The sequence below is a fragment of the Populus nigra genome, chromosome 11, assembly GCF_951802175.1.
Source record: "Populus nigra chromosome 11, ddPopNigr1.1, whole genome shotgun sequence".
Classification (NCBI taxonomy): Eukaryota; Viridiplantae; Streptophyta; class Magnoliopsida; order Malpighiales; family Salicaceae; genus Populus; species Populus nigra.
This window is the reverse complement of record NC_084862.1, coordinates 12850185-12875859: the sequence shown is the minus strand read 5'-3', so window position 1 is coordinate 12875859 and position 25675 is coordinate 12850185. Positions and strand designations below refer to the sequence as shown.

The following is a 25675-nucleotide window of genomic DNA, read 5'->3' as shown; positions in this document are numbered from 1 at the left end:
AATTAACATTCAATTTGGCCCATGATTAAATCAAATTGGCCCATTAAAAATTTAATTATGTCATTAGACTTAATTTTTATGCAAATTCGTCCAATGCTCATTTAATTTGACCTTTGAATTTGCATTTTTCTATTTTTGCGCATAACAGCGTACATTTGGGCCTCCGAAAATTGCAGCTTGATTTTTGCCTATTTTTGCAGCCTTTCTTGGTCAGCTTTCTCCGCATTGCCAGCCTCTATTTTATTATTATTTTTTTTTTTTTATTTTGATTATTTTATTTTTTGGGAAAAAAACGAATTTTGGGGAATCACCCAAAATTGGGTGATGACAGCTGCCCCCCTCTTTACAATGCTTATGGTAGAAAGTCTCGTAAGAGACTTTAGATAATAAGCGTTGTAAAGAAGAAAAAAAGGATGAGATATGGTTGACTCATCTTGTTGAGGAATGATGAATCCTCTTGAGGGTTAGAGAGCGCACTCGAAAGGAGGTAAGGTTAGAAAAACACACTACCTAAAAGGTTAGGACTCGAGGGAGCTCTTAAAAAGAGGCAGGGTTGGACAACGCACTACCTAAGATGGTTGATGGCTCTAAGGCACATTCAAAAGAGGAGGCAGGGTTAGAAAACACACTACCTAAGGTGGTTGATGGCTCGAAGGCACGTTAAAAAGAAGGTACGGTTGGAAGACACGCTACCTAAGGTGTGATGGCTCGAAGGCACATTAAAAAGGAGGTACGGTTGGAAGACACGCTGCCTAAGGTGTGATGGCTCGAAGGCACATTAAAAAGGAGGTACGGTTGGAAGACACGCTACCTAAGGTGTGATGGCTCGAAGGCACATTAAAAAGGAGGTATGGTTGGAAAACACACTACCTAAGGTGTGATGGCTCGAAGGCACATAAAAAAGAAGGTGCGGTTGGAAAACACATTACCTAAGGTGTTTGTTGGCTCTAAGGCACATTAAAAAGGAGGTACGGTTGGAAGACACGCTACCTAAGGTGTGATGGCTCGAAGGCACATTAAAAGGAGGTATGGTTGGAAAACACGCTACCTAAGGTGTTTGTTGGCTCTAAGGCACATTAAAAAGGAGGTACGGTTGGAAGACACGCTACCTAAGGTGTGATGGCTCGAAGGCACATAAAAAAGAAGGTACGGTTGGAAGACACGCTACCTAAGGTGTGATGGCTCGAAGGCACATAAAAAAAGAGGTACGGTAGGAAAACACACTACCTAAGATGTGAAGGCTCGAAAGCACATTAAAAAGGAGGTAGGTTTGGAAAATACGCTACCTAAGGTGTTTGAAGGCTCTAAGGCGCACTCAAAAGGAAGTAAGGCTCGAAAGCCCACTCGAAAGAGGAGGTAGGGTTAGAGGACACGCTACCTAAGATGTGAGGGCACGAAGGCCCACTTAAAAATGGAGGCAAGGTTAGAAAACACACTACCTAAATGATGAGGGCTTAACAACCTGCTCAAAAGAGGTGATGATGAGACACTAATATGTCAAGGTTGAAAGTAATGCATCATGATCAATATGCATGTATACTTACCTGAGAAATGTAGGTCCCCCTTTTCTTCATGGAGTTCTCCTTTCCTCAAAAGTTTGAGTCTCTGATAATAAGCTTCGATGGCTCTTTTCGCTCTTGCTTACTCGAGTCATATCTTGTGATTTTAACCTCTAGGAAGGACTTGATATCATCATACTTCTTTGTCCTCCGCCCTTTTAACTCAAGGGTTGCCAATTTTACCCGACGATTTTCTTAGAAAGGGAATCATGGAGCCAACTCTACCAGATGTTTTTGATTGCCCTCCAGCTTGATCATGCCCCCCAGTATTCAATTCGGGTTTGGGGATGAGGCTATATGAAGGAAGATTTGATTTTTGACAAGGAATTGTTTTCATGATGAATTTTTGGAATTTCAAAGCTATTCCAAATACAGAAATCATTTTGACATCGATTCAAAGCAGAACTCATTCTGATAAAATTCAAGTGATTCCTATGGAGAGGTTTTCAGAAATGATGGAAACTTTTTGTTTTGATTTTGGTGAAAATGTGAAGTGACATCTGGTTGGTCACAAAAGGTTGAAATTTCAATTTAAGGGTTATTGAGAACCGTTTTTCGACGATAATGTGAAGAAGTGACATGAAAGGTTGAAATATCAATTTTAGGGTTATTGAGAACCGTCTTTAAAGCATTCATTTTATTTGCATGAATAATGATTTTGCTTCGTATGAGAAAGCACTGCCTACCGATCCAAATTGCTTGCCTTTGATCAGAAAGGGCTTGATTAGGCACGTAACATAGGCTTGGGCTCTTGGCTATGAAGAAAAGGATATTTGTAGGCTCAAAAGGTGTTTAAGGGACTTTAAGACTAAGGATCACTAGTGCTTATATCCCAAACTCTTTTGTTCATAGATTTCTGGACCTTGGAATTGATTTGTAAAATGGTCCACGGTGCCCCCCAATGTTGGGCTTGGGCTCTTTCTCATTTTTTTTCATTTGATTTTGAGCATCATTGCATTTGTTTTTTTTATGCTCAGAATTCTTTGATCCTTTGGATTTTTCTTCATGCCCCCTAGCTTTGTATGGGCACCCTCGATGATTGAGAATTTTCTTTTATGCCCCCCAGTATTGTTCGGGCACTTTCAATCGTTGAGGTTTTTCATGCCCCCAACAGTTATTTGGGCACTTTCAATCATTAAGGATTTTTTTGGGCACTTGCCCCCCAGTGTAGGGTGTGATCCTAGTCAAGGTTATTTTCAAAAAACACTATTAGGCTCAAAAGGGGACTGCAAAGGATATATTTCAGCCTAGTGAGAGGATTATCAAAGATGGCCTTTCTTCATCTCAAATGCATGCATTTAGGATCGGTAAGCCTTGCTTTCATGCGAGTATGCAAAGTGATTTCTCATTATTCATGCAACTAAAACCCAGCTTTTGGAGTCACTTCATGGTGTTTTTTTTTTTGGGTTTTCTAGGTGTATGGTTACCTCTCTAAGGAATCACCTCAATTTTTAGAACTTGTTTGTTTGAACAAACACCAACATGATTTTTGTTTTTGTACTAAACTTTGATTTCCCAAAAATCCTTGTGAAAACATGCATAGTTTTGGAAGAAAGGGGAAACACGCCCAAAGATTCTTGGCACAATGGTTTCATGTTTAAAGGTTATGTTCAATGTGTTATTTACATGAAACAACAAAACAAATGAAGGTATGTCATGAACACAGGAAAACACATGATTTTATTAACAGGAAAGGCTCATTTGACAGAGAAAGTCTTGTGGCATTATGAGCTAAATTGCTAACAAGACTAAAACAGGTTGAAACAGACATGATCAAACAAAAGGAAATAATTTGGTAGGCTCCATCTTCCCATTCTATAGTAGAACTTTGTTCTCTATCCTTGAGAGTGCACATTTCCTTTTTCACACCTTGCTCTTGCCATCAGTGCTTTGAGGTTTTCAAAACATTCCACCTCTAGTGCATTCACCGATCCAGTACCTGAAGCATGATTGGGTAAACGGTTCGAACCCACGTTTGGAGTTCCTTCGAAGGTTATCCATCCAGCTTTAATCAAATGCATAAGCCTCTTCTTGAAGGCACTGCAAGTATGAATGTTGTGTCCCGCAGCACCAGCATGGTACTCGCAAGTAAGGTCAGGCTTGTACCTGTTAGGGTAAGGTGGTTGCAGAGGTGTCAAGGGTTCTGGAGCTATATGCCCGATGCTTAGTAGCTTTTGGTACATCTCATTTAAGGGTATCGGTAATGGAGGTAGTTGTTCTTGGACTCTTTGGTGTGTGGTTTGAGGCTCAGGTTTTCTTGTGGGAAATATAGGGTTGAGATTGATGTTAGAAATTTGGGGCGAAGGGGATGGAGTGTGATAGTTCTGGAATGGGTTCTTCCTACCCTTATATCCACTTTCAACATAGTCAACCTCTTTCTTTTTACCTTCAAAGCCCCTTTTCTCCACAGATACAGAGATTCTACCACTCTTTACTCCTTGCTCTATGCGTTCAGCTACTACCACAGCGTCAATAAATTGTTGGGCCGAACTACCCATCACATGCTCGTAGTATGGGTCCTTGAGCGTGTTGGCAAATAGAGTGACCATCTCTTTATCCAGGAGTGGAGGATGTACTTGAGCAGCTAGGTCTCTCCACCTTTGAGCATATTCCCTTATGCTTTCCTTGTCCCTTTTCTCTAGGTTGGACAAACTGGTTCTGTCAGGAGTGATGTCCATATTATACTTGTATTGCTTGACAAAAGCATCCACCAAGTCTTTCCATCTTTGGATCTTGGTATTGTCCAATCTCATGTACCAGTTTAATGCCGCCCCACTTAAGCTATCTTGGAAAAAATGCATTAGTAGTTTTTCATCATGTACTACTTCTGCCATTTTGTTACAGTAGGATTTGAGATGAGTTATGGGGCATTGTGTTCCAGTATATTTGATAAATTCAGGAACACGAAACTTCTTCGGGACAACCACATTTGGGACCAAACACATTTCTACTGCTCGTACTGGATTGTACAAGTCTACCCTCTCAATGGCTTTGATTCGAGCTTCTAGCGCTGCCATCTTATCAATGTCATCAGATGACTTGGTCTTGTGGGACTCATTGGCAAATGCATCTATGATTGTGGGGGTTGGTGCTGGTGGCATTGAGTGCACAAAAGTTGGATTGTGTGGAGGTTCATGACCATGTTCACTCATTCTTTCTTCGGGTTGAGCTGTTGCTGGAGGTTGAACAAAAATAGCAGGCCGGTTGGAAGGATCTTCACCAGAGGCATTTCTAAGTGTTTGCTCGAGTAAGCTAGTGAGGCGAGCCACGCTTGCTTTCAGAGATTCTAACTCTTCTTGGAAATGGGCGTCACGGTGAGCACGCTCTTCACCTTCCATGTTTTATGTTCAGAGTCGGGTGTTATAGGCTATTTGGGGACCTATATTTCAACCTGTTGCATGTATGTATGTTATTTACAATGGATGGATGTATGTGTGTGGATGCAAATGTAGGTACATTGGGTATGACTGACAAAAACCCATGCAAAATGAATATGTAAGGGGTTCATGCTCTAAAGGAAGGTTTTAGGTCATTACATGATGGGTAGGCTTTCTACCTAGTCTTAAAAGGGTCTATGAACTGCCCAGTGACCACCTCACGTGAAGGCAGTATAGGGGTTTACAAGGAATGGTTGGGACACATTGTGACCGCCATTACCGAGTAAACACTCAGTTTATAGTTGGATGTTTCACGAATCTGAACCCCGACTGAAAGTCATGAGGCAGACCGCTACTCCCCACCTAATCCTAGAATTGGGTTTATTCGCAAAATTAAAATGCATGCTAAAGCGGTAAAAATGCGAGCTAAAATTAAAGACCAACAAAAGAAAAACAATCAAACAATCAATGCTTAGTCCGACCAGACATGGCTTTCCCCAGCGGAGTCGCCATTCTGTCGCACGTCGGAAATCCGCGCGGCGTCCGCTGGCGATTTTTTCTATTATTTGTGTTTTGCTTGGTTCTTTGGAGTCGCCACCTAGTATTATGGTCACTAGGAACCTATGGTCTGCGAGAGTCTGAGTAAGGGACTGGTTGTGCAAGGGGAAGACGCATCACCCCCAGTGCACCCTACCTAAGGTAAGCTGCATTGTTGTTTGATTATTTTTTTCTAGGTCGAGTTTCTATTCGTTGGTCTTTTCTAAGGTTCAAGATAGATCTCCCTTCGTGAGGGAGTCTCTATCTTATTGGGTTAAATCCTAACCGTTCTAAAATCTAAATTTTAGGATTGCATTTATTTACACCTTGTATCTTTAATACCTGAGGGTGTACTTTATCGTGTAATTTTACACCCCACAAATATTAAAGCCTACATCTGGATCCTAAAAAAAAGGTTGGAAAAAGGTTTTTGATATTTTGGCCAAACCCTAATGGATGATCATAACTACTTATGATATCCATTTTTTTTGGATTTTTAAAATGTGAGAAAGATAGAATTTATTTTGAAAACATGCTTGGAAAATTCTTTAGGACTTGGCCGTATGCTATAAAATATTTTTTCTTTTTTTTTTTGAAATTTTTTTTTAAAAAAAATATTTCGGAGAAAACCGAGTATTTTAATACCGGACTTGTATCTTACAATGTAAGTATACAATCCAATATTAAGCAAACTTGGCAGAAAAATATTTAAAAGAGTCACAAGTTTTTTTAAAAATGATTTTTGAATTTTTTTGGATTTTTTTTAATTTTTGAAATTGTTTTTTTTTTTTGAAAAAAAAAAGATATAATACACTGCATGAACAGTAGACATGAATTATAATTCACGTCTACTGTTCATGCGTGAACAGTAGGACGTGAATTATAATTCACGTCCACTGTTCACTCAGTGAACAGAGAACTGAGACGACGAAGAAGAAGGGGAAGGGGAGGAGAGAATTACCTGGTGTGGAGGGAGTTGGCGGCCTGGCTGGTGGAGCGCGGTGCAACTGGAGGTGGTGAGGCCGGCGGCGTGCACTGGTCACGGCTGGAAGAAGAAGGAAACGAGTCATGCAGAGGAGAAGGAAAGCTCACGGCTGGAGCTGTTGGTGTGGCTGAGGAGAGAACTGCTACCCCGGCTGCCTTTGGGAAGGAAGAGAGCTTCTGGGCAAGGTGGTGGATGCTACCTCTGCTGTCGCCGCCGCTGCTGGAGTCTCAGTGGCAGAGGAGAAGATTTTTACAGAGGAGAGAGGGAGAGAAGTGGTGCAACTGTCACGTGAGATGGTTTTATGGCTACTGGAGGTGGGGATGATGGTGAGAAGCCAGGTGATGAAGGTGGTGGTGGCTGAAGGCCACGGTGGAGAGAGGAAGCAGAAAAAGGATTGTTTGCAGGAAAAATGAATACAGAAGGCTGGTTTTCGGCCAACTTTGAGCTCGATTTTCTCCGTCCTCTGAGCATGAAAATTGCTCCTATTTATAGGGCTGGAAAGAGGGTAATCTTGTCTTCAATGTGGAAAAAGTCTCAGCCCTTGATTCGACTCGAGTAATCCAAGCCGTTGGTTCAAAGTGTGCACCTCGAGCTGCCAAATTTTGGCAATCCAAGGCTGCAGACTGAACGAGGTGGCCACTTTGGGCCAATAAACGAAGCCGTTTCAAAGTTTTTCGACCCGACCGGACCATTCTCGAGGATAAAGGGGTTTCCTGTGGACATTTTTGTGCACGGGTTGTCGGATTTGGAGGAAGAAACGAGGCCGAAAATGCTCCTTGAAGTCTGCCACTCGGGCAGTTTCGCGGGGAAGATGATGAACAGTGACCCGGTTTTTTTTTTTTTTTTTTTTTTTTTTTTTTTTTTTGCAAAAACTTGGTAAAAATTAAATTAGGTCTTTCAAAATTCCAATCTTTCAATTAAGTTTAAATTAGGCCCCCAAACTTAATTTTTCACCGATTAAGACCTCAAATTAATTTTGATCCGCTTAAAGTGTAATTAAGTCCTTGCACTTAATTAAATCCTTCAATTGGACCCAAATTAATTCTTAAACATAATTAACATTCAATTTGGCCCATGATTAAATCAAATTGGCCCATTAAAAATTTAATTATGTCATTAGACTTAATTTTTATGCAAATTCGTCCAATGCTCATTTAATTTGACCTTTGAATTTGCATTTTTCTATTTTTGCGCATAACAGCGTACATTTGGGCCTCCGAAAATTGCAGCTTGATTTTTGCCTATTTTTGCAGCCTTTCTTGGTCAGCTTTCTCCGCATTGCCAGCCTCTATTTTATTATTATTTTTTTTTTATTTATTTTGATTATTTTATTTTTTGGGAAAAAAACGAATTTTGGGGAATCACCCAAAATTGGGTGATGACACTTCAAATGATATGTTTCGATATTATTGTTCTCTAATTAGCATTGATGACACTCACATGTATGGTAAGTACAAGGCAAAGTTGTTAATTGCAGTTGCTTATGATACAAATAATAAGGCTTATCTATTGTGTTTTGCTATTGTCAAAGAAGAAATGAATAGTAATTATAGTTGGTTTTTAGATTTACTTCGTCAATATATAATTGAGATTCATACCAAGTTATGTACTATATCAGATAGACATGTGATAATTAAGAATGTCATAATATAAATATTTCCCGAGTTGGTTGGGTATCATCAATATTGTTTGTGTCACTATGTTAGTAACTTCAACACTAGGTTTGAAGATGTTTCCTTAGCAAATATGTTGTATATGATGTGTATAAATCCTTCAAAATAAGAGTTTGACATTTTATATGATGATCTAGTTAAGATAGATGATGCGATCAGAGTATGACCAGAAGTTGAACCTAAAAAAAAAGAAGCAATCTTATATGATTGAGGTGCAAGCCGGTCCTCGAGTTGGACAAGTTGGGATGGCGCTTCAAGCCCATCCAGGAGTTGGGGTGTTTTTAGATATAGTTAAATTATATTATTTAATATTATAAGAATTATGCATTTAGTTTAAACTTAATAAAATGTAATGTTTCTCATTGTTTTTAATTATTAATTGTTAATTTTGATGAATTGTGATGTTAGTTTTAAAAAATTATCATTTAATTTTAGCAGTTTACTTTTAAATTATTTTTCGTTTAAAAATATATTAAAATAATATATTTTTTATTTTTTAAAATTTATTTTTTATATTAACACATCAAAACAATTTGAAAATACTAAAAAAATTAATTTGAAACAAAATAAAATACAATATTTTTAAATTAAAAAAAATACTTTTAAAACACAAAAAAAATAGGCTCTAAATATTTTATAGGTTGTGTTAATTCTGCTAGAAGTTTGGAAAAGAAAAGGGAGACTTGTATGGACAGCACTGTTTCATATCAGGAGTACCTGGTTCTTTCTATCACAGGCTCTTCCCAAGCAAGAGTTTGCATTTCTTTCATTCCTCTTCCAGCCTACACTGGCTTTCTAAGGTTTTGTTACTGTCTTTTTTTCATAATTACTATCTCTAAGGTTAATAATGATTTATCCCAGTAACTGGCATGCCTAGTTAAGATAGAAAAATATCAAAGACGAACAAAAATTGGTAGAGAAGAAGAAAAACAAGATGTTCATAACCATTGAGTTAATTGAGTTTATCACAGCTTAAAATAACTACAGAATCAAATACAAAATACATATAAATAAAAGCAATTGCTTGAATTAATACTATAGAATGCGCTGTTGCCTGTTGTGGTTTAAATTAGTCACGCGTGAACATATACATAGCAAAGCCTGACCATATATTTTCATGATATTAGGTGCCAGAATGTATATCAAATAAGAAGGGGAATATGTACATGGCAAAGCCAAGTCCTCCTAATGTATTTAAAGCTTACTTAGAGCAATTCCAGAAGGATTTCTCCTTGTTTCTGCGCTTATGCTCAGAGGAAATAATACAAGGAAGACGTGTAGTTCTTACATTCGTCGGTAGGAGTATTGACGATCGAAGAAGCAAAGATTGTGCGTGGAGAAGACAAAACACATAAACATAGTCCTCACAATGACAAAGAAGGAGTAGATTCCAGTGTAGCAGATGATGAGCCAATAAATTCTTCTGAAGCAGAAATAATCCAGGTTAACGGCTTTCAAATAGTAATTAAGATAGGTTGACTAAATTATTGACTTTCAAATAAAAATGCCAGAATATTTGAGAATCAAGATGGGTTAACCCAATAGATAGATATCCAAGTTGGTTACTAGAGTAATATGTGATTAGAAAAGAATATTGAAGTGTTGGTTCATACAAGAATACCAGAATGACTAATATGTGATTGTTTAGGGAATGAGTGGATAAATGAAATGAGAAAATTATATGATTATAAGAGTGGATTAAAGTATCATTTAGATGAAAATTATTAATGTTATTTTAATCTATAACTTGAGACTTAAATAATATTATTAATATTTATTACATTTTAGGAGATTTATAAGCTAGTCAGGAATTGCTAATAGTTGTTATTTTTTATTAGATCTAGAAAGTATGGATTAGCATGATGTATAATCTAGCTTTTCGGTTGTAATTATAGATAATTTATTTTGTTATGTAATTAATTTTCTGAAGTTAGTAAAATAAAAGTTATAAATGTATGTTATGCATGATATTGGATTTTGTGTAAAGACAATATAACTAGTTTATCTTGTATACTGTTAATGTAGATTTTATTATATTATAATCATCATGTGTTATATTAATAATTATTGATAATAAGAATATTAATAGTTTTTAGTGGTATTGTGATTGAAGAAATATAATGAAAGAAAAGATAAATAATGAGTTTGAAACACAAGATGATTGGATCTGAAATAGACAATAAGTTTTGCATGAACACATGGTTTAGAAGTGTTATTGATTTTGCTTGATTGATGTTGATACTTGGTGTCACACCTGGATATCGCGGCAGCCTTAAGAATTTTCATGGAAAAAAATGGATTTCTAGCATTCTATTGTTTGATGGTGAATGGTCTTATTTAAGGAGTCGCCACCTAGTTTTATGGTCATTAGGAACCCTAACTGGTCAACAGAGATTCTATGGTACGAGACTGGTTACACAAAAAAAAGATATTATCACTCCTTAAGCGTCCTGCCTAAGGCAGGCTGCATTACTGATTTTGTCATAAATTGCTAACATTTTGTTGGTTTATGCTATGATGGTTTGCGTGTAATATTCCTGACTCTAACGCCAGTGAATATTTAACTACTAGATACTTCTAACTCTAGCGTTGGTAAATATTACGTAGATATAAAAATAAAATAAATTTAAATCATAATTTTTATTCCTGACTCTAGCGTCAGTGAATAAATAAATAAAATAAATTTATTTTTACGCATACACATATATTTTTTTATTTTTTTATGTAGCTAAATAAAATAAAATAAAATAAATTTAAATCATTATTTTTTATTCCTGACTCTGGTGTTAGAGAATAAACCAATAAAATAAATTTATTTTTAAGCATGCATATATTTTTTTATTTTTTATATAGCTAAATAAAATAAAATACAATAAAATAAAAATAAATTTAAATCAGTATTTTTATTCCTGACTTTGACATCAGTAAATAAACCAATAAATTTATATTATTTTTATTTATATATACACATATTTTTATTTTTTTTATTTTTTATTTTTTGGATAAGGTCTAACTCAACCTATATAACTGGGCTAAACACAGCCAGCCCGGCCTAGTCACTGACCCAAGCCAGTGACCCGGCTGGGCAAAAGCAATAATGCCTGAATTATTCAGGCATGCTGTGCACAGTGCGAAGGTAATTAAAATTACCTTCGCACAGTAGCTTTAATTGAATTCCACGAAGCTAAAGAAAGCTTACCTGCTCTGCTGGAATGCTAGCGTTTTGGGCGAAGATCAGTGAAGGTTCGTTGCTGGAAAACTGGAATTCTTCCTTCTACCTTTGCTCTTCTCTCGTCTTCTGTCTCTGCTTTTTTTCTCTCTCTCTGTTTTTCTCCCCTCTCCTGGTTCTGTTTCTCCGTCTCTTCCTCGTCTGTTCCTGGAATCTCCTGCTTGCCAACGAAGATGACGGTATGGAAGGGCTGTTCCACCAACACTGCTTCCTCTCCTCTGTTTTAGTTTTCCTTGTTCTGTCGTCTTCTTCTTTTCTGTTTCGGTTCGTCCCCCTGCTCGTCGTCTTCCCCGCTCGTCGTCTCCCTGCTCGTTCCTCCTCCTGCTCGTTCGCGTCCGTCTGTTCAGGGGGCGGTGCAACCCGAGACAAGGCTCGTGCTCGTGCGTTGGCTGGCCAATGCTTCTCTCTGTTTCTGTCTCGTTTGCTTCTCCAGTCGTCCCCTGGTTTTTTTTCGGCGTTCTTCCCTGGGTTCTGTCTCTGGTTCTTATGATTTTTCTCCAGTTCCCGTCGCTGTTTTTTTTTCTGTTCTTCCCCTCTTCGTCCCCCTCCTTTCGCGTCCTGTTGTGTTCGTATTTATAGGCAAGAGAATGCCTTGCGCCTCTCAGAGTCATCGTGCAGCCGCTGGGATATATAGCATCCATTATTGGACTATTAGTGGCACATCGTGGGGGGAAAAACGTTACCACGTTCTCTGCCGTTTCTGTTGAATCGGGATGGAGGAGATGAACAGCAAAATGTTAATGGCCATTTGCATTTTGATCCTTGAAGTTTTGAAAGTTTTGTAATCAAACCCCTTGGTAAACTGTAATTGGAACCCTGTATTTTAGCGCCATTTACAAAATGATCCTTGAACTTTAATTTCTTGTAATTTTAACCCGAATCAGCTCCAAACCTTGATATCTCTTCAATTAAGCTCCTGATTTCATTTCAAGTTCAATTAAATCCTTAAATTTCTAATTTATGTTGTCTTGGCCCAAATTTCAATTTTTTCCATTTCATATTTATTTTGTTTTTTTTAATAAAATAAGAGTCAAAATTGGGTTATGACAGTTGCCCCCTCTTTATAATATTTACAATGCAAAGACATTGGAAAATTTTGTTTTCTTTTGGCTTTACGTAGTAAATTTATAAAGAAAAATGGACAAAAACTTTGATAACAGTAGATTGACAAACAACCTTCATAAAGAGATGTTCATATTGAGAAATTAAGTCATTTGAAAGGCGACCAACCTTGTAAAGGAAAAAAAGTTTTTTTTTTTTGTAATGGTCAAATTGTTCCAGGCGACCTGCCCGATGATAAAATGCGAGGAAACTCGCAAGTAGTCAAATTGTTTTAGGAGACCTTGCTGATGTTAAAAAATACAAGGATTTTTCAAAAGTGGTCTCATTGTAATGGGTTACCTGCCTAGTGGAAAAATACAAGGATTTTTCAGGATGGTCACATTGTAATGGGTTACCTGCCTAGTGAAAAAATACGAGCATTTTTCAGATTGGTCACATTGTAATGGGTTACCTGCCTAGTGGAAAAATATAAAAAAGTTTTAAGGGATGACATGATAGGGCTCAAAGGCGCACTATTCAAAAGATGGAAGCTCGAAGGAAATGAGGGCTCGCATGCGAACTCGAAAGGAAATGAGGGCTCAAGGGCGCACTCAAAAGGAGATAGGGTTAGGAAACGCATTACCTTGAATGGTCGAGGGCTTGAAAGCGCACTCGAAAGCGCACTACCTTAGTGGCACATCGTGGGGGAAAAACGTTACCACGTTCTCTGCCATTTCTGTTGAATCGGGATGGAGGAGATGAACAACAAAATGTTAATGGCCATTTGCATTTTGATCCTTGAAGTTTTGAAAGTTTTGTAATCAAGCCCCTTGGTATACTGTAATTGGAACCCTGTATTTTAGCAACATTTACAAAATGATCCTTGAACTTTAATTTCTTGTAATTTGAACCTGAATCAGCCCTAAACCTTGATTTTTCTTCAATTAAGCTCCTGATTTCATTTCAAATTCAATTAAGTCCTTAAACTTCTAATTTATGTTGTCTTGGCCCAAATTTCAATTTATTCCTCATTTTTTCCATTTCATATATTTTTTTTTGTTTTTTTTAATAAAATAGGAGTCAAAATTGGGTTATGACACTTGGGAAGTCTAAAATACAAAGAAAGCCTTGCTAAAATTTCAATAGAAATAATGTTAATTTGACGTACGTAATACCCAAAGATAGAAACCGATCAAGTCTTAAGAGTAATATCCTAATATAAAACGGTCTACCATTTTTTTGAAAAAAAAATAGTATATGTAGATTTATTATAAAATAATTGTACCGAAAAGTTAGGGATGTTACAACTTTTTTTCAATCAATCAAGGGAAATGCAGGTGGATTTTAGTGCCACCTTCCATCCAATAATGTTACCTAACTTTGCATGTGGATCATGTTTTAGGTTAGATTTGATAATATCTATGTCTTATTCATTATGCATCATGTAAGGTAAGTACTATATATATATATATATATATATATATATATATATATATATATATAAACTAACAATTTAAGCTGGTTTGGATCTATGTCCATCGAGTTTGTATTTTATTGGCATTCCTATTAATTAATAATAATATGAAATATAGTTAAAAGTTACAATCTTCCACATTGATTTTTTTTAATAATCTACATTTGAGCACCTATAATTTAAATTGTTCTATATATATATTATTCATTATCCATCAAGTTTTTATTTTACTGGCATTCCTATTAATTAATAATAATATGAAATATAGTTAAAAGTTACAATCTTCCACATTGATTTTTTTTTCTCTTAAGAATCTACATTTGAGTACTTATAATTTAAGTTGCAATCCTATTTTTTAAAATTTTCTCAATTTCAATTTCATAGTCTTTAAAATGTATTAATATATTAAAAACAAGATAATAAAAACTAATGGAAAAGCTTAATTGTTTATTTCTTTAGTATTATGGGTATTTATGTTTGAGATATTGCCTTACAAGTTAGGTTTATTTCATTAAAAATACTAGCAACGATATTAAAGGACATTAGCATCCTCGAGCTAGCTATTGCAAGTGAAGTTTGTTCTGTTTATGTTTTTGCCCTCCATTTATCACTGAAGTTTAGTTTTTGTTAGCTCTTATCTTTCACTTTGAAGTTCAAAGTAGCTTTTGAATATTTTAAAAATAATTGTAATGTGTTTGAAGGTAAAAATAGTGTAGAAATTAGATTTAGAGTATATTTGGTATTGTAGTGTAAGGTGTTTTTTAAAATTATTTTTCGTTTAAAGATACATTAAAAAATTAGATTTTTTTAATTGTGTATATCAAAACTATTATAAAACACTAGAAATATATAAATTTGATATCTTTTCAAGTTAAACATGGTTTTAAAACACACTCAAATTTAGTTCCAAATACTTAAAAACAAATATTTCCTTAGAGCGTCAAAATTAGTGAGCCTTGATTTGTTTTTTATGAATTTAGGTTGTAAGAAATTGTAAACATGATGATGCTTCAATCCTTTCTTTTGTTTGTTTATTTTGTTTCTTATAATTTTAATATTTATTATTTTTTCAAAAGAAGTTTTTTTTCTCAATTGTTAAGGGTTATTTTGTGATTTTCTTATATACCCATTAACTAAAATCAAAGACCCTTCCAATAGACATTGATTTACCACCCTTTCAGTGTTAGTTTTTGCTGATTAATGACTCTTCTAATTTGATTTTAGGGAGAAATACATATTCATATTATATATTTAAACTAGAAAAAATCAAATACTCACATTGTATTTAATACTATGTAATACATATTAAATTAAAGACAAAAATTCCACAATTAATTTGGTTGGTGCTTAATGTCGCTAAAACTTTAAATCCTAAGAATCCTTGTGAACATGTCAGATCATGCATAGTTTTAGAAACACAACAAAAAGTTCTTGATGTAATAATTTCGTGAGTAAAAAGTGTGCTTGTGTAGTACTATTGATGGCTTTTTAATCAGCTCCACACAGATGACGCCATTGATGATAAGCAAGAAAATCCAAAAAGCATAAAACTTATGTATTGGATAATCAGTTAATCTCTTAGTTCTAGCAATTCGATCTTTTTTTCCCTGCCAAAGTGGGTGATAGTTGGTTCTAGCAATGATTTTTTTGTGAGCTTGAGGACTCTATGATACTTAAATCAATATATTTTTTAGAGAAGATTCCATCATATTCTAAAGAGGTATTCTCAAAATAAAAATTTCATCTAGAAAGGAGATCTTGCCTCCCTCTCTATATCATATTTTTCCCTCCTCTTCATTCAAGGAAGCCAGAAATATCTCTAACTTATTCATAATAAAAAAATATCTTTAACTTGATTAAAGAAAAAACATGATTGGACTTAACGCTTAACTGAGCACAAGTAATATTAGGTTATTATCCTGTTTTTTATTCCTTTAAATGAAAATCCAACAAATAAAAAAATATGTTAAAAAAAATATCAATTTCTAACACTAACTTTTTTTTTTGTATATCCTCTCAATTATTATATTAAAAAAATAAGTACGCATCATCCTTGACAATGAGACAAACCTTTGGGGGTCACCGAAGTTTCTTGAATGAGTGTAAGTTTTAAAATCACAAAACAATAATAACACTTTATATCAACTTTTACATCAAAGCCTTTGATATCATGGAGCCATTAAGCTAGTTAAAATGGCAAATCAACTTTTACTCTTGGTTGATTAGATGGTGGGCCGAATAGGTTTCATCTATCCTATCATACCCTCACATATAATTTGGTTATTTTTAGACTGTTTGGTATTAAGATTTTTTAAAGTGTTTTTAAAAAAGTTTAATTTTTTTATTAAATTAATATATTTTTTATATTTTTATATTATTTTAGTATGCTAATGTCAAAATAATTTTTTAAAAAAATAAAAAAAACATTATTTTATTGTGTTTTGGAATGAAAAACACTTTAAAAAGCAACAGCTACCACACTTCCAAATATCCTCTTTTCATTTTTAAAGTGCTTTTTACTCGGAAATGTATTAAAATAATTTTTTTTATTTTTTAAAAATTATTTTTGATATCAGCGCATCAAAATGATTTAAAAACATCAAAAAATATTAATTTGAAGCAAAGAAAAAAATAAAAAAAAATAAATTTTTTTAAAAACGCTTTTGAAATACAAAAACAAACAGGATTGAGTGTTAGGTTGTGATTTAACATGAAAAAAAAAAAACCACAGGCTGCAGGGAATTTTTTTTTATTTTGTTATTAAATTGAATCTATCATATCAAACTTGTTGTGTTTAGTCCTCGCACCATGTAATAAAGGCCACCACATTAAATGTTAAGAGAAATCATGATTGCCTTTTTGGAATTAAAATAGGTCTGCCACTGTAACCGCAGAATTAAATAAGAAAAAAAAACAACAGAGAACACGAGAGAAAAGAAAAGAAAAGGAGGCAGCTAAACGATCTGTCTTCATTCTTCGTTTTCCAGCTCGTTAACCGTTGAATCAGGCTGAGATTTGGAAAACAGCTTCTAAACATGTTACTCTTCATTCTAGATTGTCAGATCAAAGATTTGTGATGTATAAGCTAGTTATTTTGTCGAAAAACCGGGGCTGTCAGTATTGTGAGTTTTTCTCAAATATTTCTCCCTTAATCTTGTTGTATTCCAAGAATAGATTGTTCTTGATGATATGCATGTTCTAGCCCTTTGTTAAATCTGATAAAGAACAATTGTGAACCCATTATTTGTTGAAGGTGGAAGTTTTTAGGTGGACTACGATCCCATGATTTTTTCTCGCATCAGGTTTTCCACGTAAAACTCTTGGTGTTGTTTTGCGTGATTGTTTGCATTATTTTATTTACTGTTTGATTCTATTTTTGATTGCACAAAGAGGAAAAATAATTGGGACTTGTGAATTTTGATTTGAAAAAAATTAGTTTCTGGTTGATGATATGCATGTTCTTGATGATATGCATGTTCTAGCCCTTAGTTAAATCTGATGAAGAACAATTGTGAACCCATTATTTGTTGAAGTTGGAAGTTTTTAGGTGGACTACGGTCCCATGATTTTTTCTCGCATCGGGTTTTCCACGTAAAACTCTTGGCGTTGTTTTGCGTGATTGTTTGCATTATTTTATTTACTATTTGATTCTATTTTTGATTGCACAAAGAGAAAAAACAATTGGGACTTGTGAATTGTGATTTGGAAAAAATTAGTTTCTAGTTGTTCCTGGTTTCCCAACAAAACTTGAAAAACTCCTATTTTGACATTTTTGTTTTACAACTTATATTTTATTTAATGATATAAAAAATAGATATTTATAAAACTAATGTTTAACTTAATATCAAGATGTTTTGTAAATTAAAAGTATTGTTTTCAAAACAAAAATCTATTATTATCTTAAAAGAAATTTAAAATAAAACATTCAAACAAAGTCACAATATTTTGTATATGGTTGAAGAAAACAAATATTGATAAAATTGATAAAATTATATAAAAAATGTATTAAAAAATTAAAAAAATCATAAATCTTATATTAATTAAATATTTATGTGTTTGTTTTTCATATTAGACACATATTAGCTAGAAAAAAATAGTTAAAATTCCATAAAACTTATATCAAACTTAAAAAATAGTTAAAAAAACATAAGTGCAAGGGATTTTTTTTATTTTGTTATTAAATTTAGTCTATTATATCAAACTTAAAAAACTTCACCTTCAGTTTTACAAATTATATTTTATTTAATGATATAAAAATAGATATTTATAAAACTAGTATTCAACTTAATATTGAGATCTTTTTGTAAATTAAAGTATTGTTTTCAAAATAAAAATCCATTATTGTCTTAAATAAAATTTAAAATAAAACATTCAAACAAAGTTATAATATTTTGTATATGGTTGAAGAAAATAAATATTGATAAATTTAATAAAATTATATTAAACATGTTAAACAAAATCATAAATCTTTTAAAGAAAACAGTGGGACCTAACCACAGTGTCGCACCTGTCATTCATGTCGCTTATAATTATTGTTTTATTTTTGCATTTTAGCAACTTGTATAGGAAGGTTTGCCCCACAAGCGACTCTAAAATTCACATTACCGGAGTTATTATCATATATTTATTTTTATGTTTTAAAAGTTTTTAAAAAAAAATTAAAAAAATTATTTTTTATTTTAAATTAATATATTTTTAATATTTTTAAATTATTTTGATACACTAATATTAAAAATATTTTTTAAAAAATTAAAAAAATGTTATTTTAATATATTTTTAAATAAAAACCATTTTAAAAAACAATAATAGAAACATTATATACAATCTAAGGTTGTCATTTCCGTTCGTTTTGTCCAGAATAGCCGAAACATTCCATACTAATTCAAAAAATAAAACAAAACGGAATAGTTTTCATCTCATTTTAAATCTCGGTCCGTTCCGGATTTTTCGACTAAATTTCGACCGGAACGTTTCGGTTTCATTCCACATATTTCATTCCACTCTTGAAAAGTCATTGGACCTTGTTCAATTTAATTAATTAAACCATCCAAGTATGAAAAACTACTTTTCATTACTATTTTCAATAACAATGATATTAATAATAATATTGAAAATTATTATTACTATTTTCATTACCAATGATATTAATTTTATAAAATTAGATTTATCACTAATATATATTATTTATATTCGTGTTGTTTTTTTATGTTTATATTTTGTAAGAATTTGAGCAAAACAAGGAATGATTTAGATTCCATTATCCTTGATAATATTGACTTAACTTTATATTTAAAATATTTGTGTTAAAACATTTTACTTTCATAATATTTTGATATTTTGTTTAAATTGAATTATTTTAAGTTAAAGATCTATTTAATCTTGACTATTTAGAAATATTTTAAATTTTAAAATTATATTTATTTGACATTGTATTTGTATTGCATAATTTATAATTAATTAATTTTAAATTTAAATTATGTTTTTTGAATTTATATATATATAAATTCCAGTGTAGCAGATGATGAGCGAATAAATTCTTCCAAAGCAGAAAGAAAGAAAGTAATTATCTATGGAAGTAGTTTTGGCTCATAATGAATAAAAACAGTGTGCATGCATGAAAATTCTCTTTTTAAATAAAACATTTTTGTTCTACTTTTGTTTATTTTTTCAATTAAAAAAAACTTGGATTTATCCGATTTCAATTCAAGACAGAGTCTGAATAGAATATACTAGTTAGGTGACTCGCGCTACGCTACCAACTCACTTATTATTTTAATAAAAAAATCATAAAAATCTAAGACCCAAAAGTATTGAGTGTGACTGTAACGTCAAACCCAAGAGCATTGAGTTTGACTGCAACGTCAAATCCAACAATAATATTTATAATATTAATAATAATATTTAACTTGTTTGTAAAATTTTTATTTTTTAAATCTTTCAAAAAAAATTATGGTTTTTCTTCAATAATAATAATAATAGTTTTTTAAAATTTAATAATAATAATAATTATAATTATAATTATTATTATTATTAATTTTACAATTTATTATAGAATGTATATCATGTATATATCTGAATAGGAATTAATGCAGGATTATTCTAATGTTGTGATTCTTACAGTTAATGTTGTGTTTTGCCATATATATGTAAATAGGAAAGGTTGGCTAAGACTAAATCTAAGTCATTCTATTATTCTCAACTTGATATCAGAGCCCTAAATAAACTAAAACACTTTCTCTCCTTTCTCTCTACAATGGACTCCTCATCACAGCCGCCTGCTACTTCTCCTTCTGCAACACCAGCCGTGCCAGCTCCTTGTCTTCCTCTGCTTCTATTCTGTCGTGGCCACTAAAAATCAATTTGAATTAATAAAACTTTTCAAGCTAAGATCTACCATCTCAAGCAAGGTGAAAGCCAAAGAACTCCATAATAAAACTGATCTCGTTAAATAGAACTTCTTAATATCAAAATCAACTTTTTTTCGTAGTTAGAATCAATGTCAATCAATTACTTTTTCTTTCCTCAACATTTCAAACAAGTTTTTCTTTCATCTCTCTTAATTCAGTGAATAAAAAGTAAAGAAAATAAAATTTCAGATAAAAAATAAAAATTATTGCTAATATGAGGTGAGCATATATTTTCTTAATTCTCTAGATCTAATTAGGCTGTAATTATAGGGTTTAAATATATATATATATATATATATATATATATATATAAAGAAATCAGCTGGTTCATTGTTATATAAACAGTGAAACTTACCCCATCTCTTTTAGATGTTTTGTTAATAAAAAATACATACACATCATTTTCACATGCAATTATTATTTTCACATACTCATCATTTTTGTTAATAAAAAAACATATTATTAATTTTTTTTTATTAACGTGGATGTTCGGGTCAACTTACGCACACCTTAACTAAACCCATTAACCCTAAAGTTAACGACTATATAAGCCTCCAGTAGTCCTGAAATTTACAAAACTCAAATTAATAATCTTTTAGAAGCAAATTTAAAACTTAATCAGTTGAGCCACACCATTCAAAATTAAAAAGATTATTTTTATATCAATGGGAGAGAGATCCACTGAAATCAATAGTACAGGTACGACAATCCTTTATTCTTTAGTCATCAGATTATACGTTGATTTTACACGCATAAAGCAGTGGGACCTAACAACAGTGCCGCACTTGTCATATACGTGCCTCTAATTATCGTTTTATTTCTGCGTTTAAAAACAAATTAAAACAATTTAAAAAAATTATTTTAAATTATTTTTTTATATTTAAAAATCATTTTATTATGTTAATATCAAAAATAAATTTTTAAAAATAAAAATATAGGTGCCTATAATTATTGCTTTATTTCTGGGCTTTGAATTTTTTTTTTAAAGAGTTAAAATTTTTTTATTTTCAATTATTTTAAAATGTTAATGTTAGAAATAATTTACAAAAAATAAAAATATATAATTTTAATATATTTTTCAAATCTGGGACCCACCTTACCTCGATAACAATGAACCTTAAATGATAGCTGTCCCCTCTAAATCTAAAACGTGATATTTCACTAGTTTTTAATAAAATTAAAACAGCATTAAAGGCAAAAAACACGTGTATAAAATGTTAAATTGAATTATGATTGATAGAGTAATTAGATAAGCAGAGACTAACTGATCAACTTGTATATTCATTATTTTTATCTATTTTATTTCTTATTCAATTATTATTTTTCAAGTGGCACTTGTATAGGAGGGAGGTTCGCCCACAAGCGACTCTACAACAGGCAGGAAACAATCACACAGCGGTTAAATTAACGGCACCCGAGTGGCGTTTCCTGTTTTAAAGTTAAATGGCTACACAATACAAAATATATAATATAAAATCAGATAGTAAACTTGAATCGTATAATTATAAAATCATAAAAATAATATTTTAATTAATTATATACTGATAATTTTAGTCAAGTAGTAAATAATAATATAACACAATTAAAATAAAAGTGAAATAAACAATACAAATGTCCAAACACTTTAAAATACATAATTCAAATTAAAATGCATACATGGTTTAAATAACTTAAAAATACAAAAAGAAAAAAATAAGATGAACAACTATGTTTTATTGATAGAGTTTCAGAACATTTTCTAGAGGACAGGTCTTGAAACACACTGCAGACAACTAGTGAGATGATACAACATTCTAAGGTATATCACCAACTTAAAAAAAAAATTAACAGAGACCAATACAGTGAACCCGCGACAACAAGAACAAAAATATACAAAATGACATCAATTTAAACTCATGTCACCTCACCTTCCATCTTTTTTATGTTAGTAACAAGTCCTAGAAATAATGTCCAAATATCCCACCAAGCAAAACATGTATTTCAAGTTTTCTCTGAGTTTTTAATTTGTCGTCTCTTTTTGTAGTTAACAAATGGTTAGTCTAAAACACAATATTTCTCTCTATATAATTATTCATATCTCTTATTTTACTCATTTGATTCCTCACCATCTACCTTTGTCTTCCTATAGTTTCAATCCTCCGATCATGCCTTCCCGGCCTCAAATACAGTATAACGTTTTTTCATACCCAAGATCCTCTAATGCTGGTGTTAGTCTAATAAGATTGAAAATTTGAGATTTGGACAACAGGAAAAGAGGAGACTGGGGAGTGGAGACTATGTAGTGGAGTGTCAGGGGATTCGGACAGCGAGACAGTAATTTTTTTAACTTTTACGGGTTAAAACTTGAAATCGGTCAAACTTGTAAAATCGATCTGATTTTACCGATTTTAACCGAGTTTGACCAAGTTTGATAGATTTTGATTTTTAACCCAATTTTACACGTTATATAGATGTTGACTCGTAAAATTATAAGATTTTAAGAGTTAACTCGTGATTTTAATAACATTGACTACACGACACATTTATGGTGGGAAAGAAAAGTGAATACAATTAATTTGTATCTTTACCACAAAATAGAAGATGAAATGTTTTTTTGGCGTTTTTAGTATTTTCCCTGAAAGTTTCGATTATGCTTAGCAGTAGGAACCTTACATCTTTCTATTAATTACAACCGCACATTTCATGCATGCATGGATGATTGAAAGCTTTATATAAGAAGTTGGAGCTAAGAACAAATCAGCAGATAGCAGAACCAAAGCAACAGCCAATAAACATGGTGGTGGAAAGCGTTCTTTGCATGAATCCAGGAGATGGTGAAACCAGCTACGCCAAGAATTCATTCCTTCAAGTCTCTCTCTCTCTCTCTCTCTATAACACCTTATTTCATAAAAATGTTGTGTCTTAGTGCATTTAGAGAGACAAATTACCGGCCTTTCTTTTCCCTTTCTTTTTGGTAGTGTTAGAATTTTATAGTAGAGAAGACCTCGCGTGGCAACTTAAATTTTTAAGTTAGGTAAGATAAGCGAAGTTTAATGATATGAAGGAAGCAAATAGTCATCGCTGCATGCATTTCGTTCTTCCTGGCATCACATCTCACCGAATATATTAGTAATTATTGCATTTATTTTTTCCTGGAAGCTAGTATTGCAGATTAATTCTGATGTGGTTTGACAATTCGTTTCGCAGAAAGCAGTGCTATCAAAAGCTAGGCCTATCCTAGAAGATACCATCAAGGACATGTTCAGCACCGCCCTTCCCACTTGCTTCAAACTAGCAGACTTGGGCTGCTCTTCAGGACCCAATACTCTCTTGTTCGTTTCTGAAATCATGGACGTCGTTTATGAGCTTTGCCAACAACTGAACTGTAAACTGCCCGAATTTCAGGTGTTTCTGAATGACCTTCCAGGGAATGATTTCAATGCTGTTTTCAAGTCGCTGCCATTGTTCTACGACAAGTTTGGAAAAGAAAAGGGAGACTTGTATGGACAGCACTGTTTCATATCAGGAGTACCTGGTTCTTTCTATGACAGGCTCTTCCCAAGCAAGAGTTTGCATTTCTTTCATTCCTCTTACAGCCTACACTGGCTTTCTAAGGTTATGTTACTGTCTTTTTTTCATAATTACTATCTCTAAGTTTAATAATGATTTATCCCAGTAACTGGAATGCCTAGTTAAGATAGCGAAATATCAAAGACAAACAAAATTGGTAGAGAAGAAGAGAAACAAGATGTTTATAACCATAACTGAGTTAATATAAAACCTGAAACCTCGTTTATCACAGCTTAAAATAACTACAGAATCAAATACAAAATACATATAAATAATAGCAATTGCTTGAATCAATACTATAGAATATTGTGCTGTTGCCTGTTGTGGTTTGAATTAGTCACGCGTGAACATAAACATGGCAAAGCCTGACCATATATTTTCATGACATTAGGTGCCAGAAGGTATATCAAATAACAAGGGGAACATATACATGGCAAAGGCAAGTCCTCCTAATGTATTTAAAGCTTACTTGGAGCAATTCCAGAAGGATTTCTCCTTGTTTCTGCGCTTACGCTCAGAGGAAATAATACAAGGAGGACGTGTAGTTCTTACATTCCTCGGCAGGAGTAGTGACGATCCAAGAAGCAAAGATTGCGGTCTTTCTTGGGAGCTGCTAGCAAAGTCACTGCTAGACTTGGCAGCAAAGGTTAGTTTATTTTCATTTAAATGAAGCAAATTGCTTGCCTTGTTGGTTATGGAGATTAATTAATTCAAGTTTCAGGGACTTGTTGTAGAGGCCGATATCGATACCTTCAATCTGCCATATTATAATCCTTACGAAGGAGAAGTGAGGGAAATTATCGAAATGGAGGGATCATTCGATATTGATAAGCTAGAAACTTTTGCTATTAACTGGGATGCTAATGATGATATCAGCAACAAAAATTTTGTGTTTGACAAGGACCAATGTGGACGAAATGTGGCAAATATTGTAAGAGCAGTTGCAGAACCGATGTTGGTTAGTCATTTTGGAGATGAAATAATGGATGAATTGTTCAAGAGGTTTGCAGAGTATGTAGGTGAACATCTGTGCGTGGAGAAGACAAAACACATAAACATAGTCCTCACAATGACAAAGAAGGAGTAGATTCCAGTACTGTAGCAGATGATGAGCGAATAAATTCTTCTGAAGCAGAAATAAACTAATTATCTATGGAAGTAGTTTTGGCTCATAATGAATAAAAACAGTGTGCGTGCATGAAAAATCTCTTTTTTAAAAAAACATTTTCGTTTTGGTTTTGTTTTTTTTTTTAAGTAAAAAAAAAAAACTTGGATTCATCCGATTTCGATTCATAACCAGAGTCTTATATAGATTCCTCATGATGTCTTATAACTATGCTATATATACGTAACTCGAGTTAAATATAGAAATAACTAGTCTATAAAACAGGACAGCCCAAATATTCCTCACTCTTCTTTCTAAGCTCTTCATAGAAAGATGGCAGCGACTTGGAAACAGTATTGAAGTCATTTCCTAGAAGATCATCTAGAAAGACCTGAAATCCTGGCAATATACACTGCATCTGTTGGCACTGTTCATAAATGGCATCCATGATTTCAGGAAGAGCCAACCCAAGTCTGCTAGCTGAAAACATGTGGGAAAGGTTGTTGAACGAACATGCTCCCGTCAGTGAATCTTTCATCGGTAATTTTTTATCTGTCGGTAAGTCTGTTGATAATAAAAAAATATTATTACCGATGGATATACTGACGGAAAAGACACGCAAAAAAAAAACTTATCCGCTTCATTCTGTCGGTATTTCCCTCGGAAAATACCGTATGTAATCCGTCGGTAATTATTTAAAAATATTTTTAAAAAATCCATTTTACAAAACTATAAAATA

At 33.0% G+C, this 25675-nt stretch overlaps 2 protein-coding genes across 2 annotated transcripts; one reads left to right on the top strand and one right to left on the bottom strand.

The window, feature by feature from the left end:
* Positions 1-3394: 3394 nt before the first annotated feature.
* LOC133668114 (uncharacterized) lies at positions 3395-4897 on the bottom strand. Its single transcript, XM_062087855.1, has one exon. The coding sequence runs from the start codon at positions 4895-4897 to the stop codon at positions 3395-3397; it is 1503 nt and encodes a 500-aa protein (XP_061943839.1).
* A 17991-nt stretch (positions 4898-22888) lies between these two features.
* Positions 22889-24987, top strand: LOC133706301 (probable methyltransferase TCM_000331). The gene is made up of 4 exons (XM_062131808.1): positions 22889-23130; positions 23469-23876; positions 24223-24477; positions 24553-24987. Exons 1-4 carry the CDS (start codon positions 23056-23058, stop codon positions 24916-24918), a joined length of 1104 nt encoding a protein of 367 aa, XP_061987792.1. The 5' UTR covers positions 22889-23055; the 3' UTR covers positions 24919-24987.
* Positions 24988-25675: the final 688 nt, after the last annotated feature.

Excerpts from the sequence above, each read along its gene's own strand:
- LOC133668114 (XM_062087855.1), bottom strand. The coding sequence starts at position 4,897 with ATGGAAGGTGAAGAGCGTGCTCACCGTGACGCCCATTTCCAAGAAGAG.
- LOC133706301 (XM_062131808.1), top strand. The coding sequence starts at position 23,056 with ATGGTGGTGGAAAGCGTTCTTTGCATGAATCCAGGAGATGGTGAAACC. Across the intron at positions 23,131-23,468 it reads CCAAGAATTCATTCCTTCAA|AAAGCAGTGCTATCAAAAGC; the intron begins GTCTCTCTCTCT and ends TTCGTTTCGCAG. Across the intron at positions 23,877-24,222 it reads GCCTACACTGGCTTTCTAAG|GTGCCAGAAGGTATATCAAA; the intron begins GTTATGTTACTG and ends TCATGACATTAG.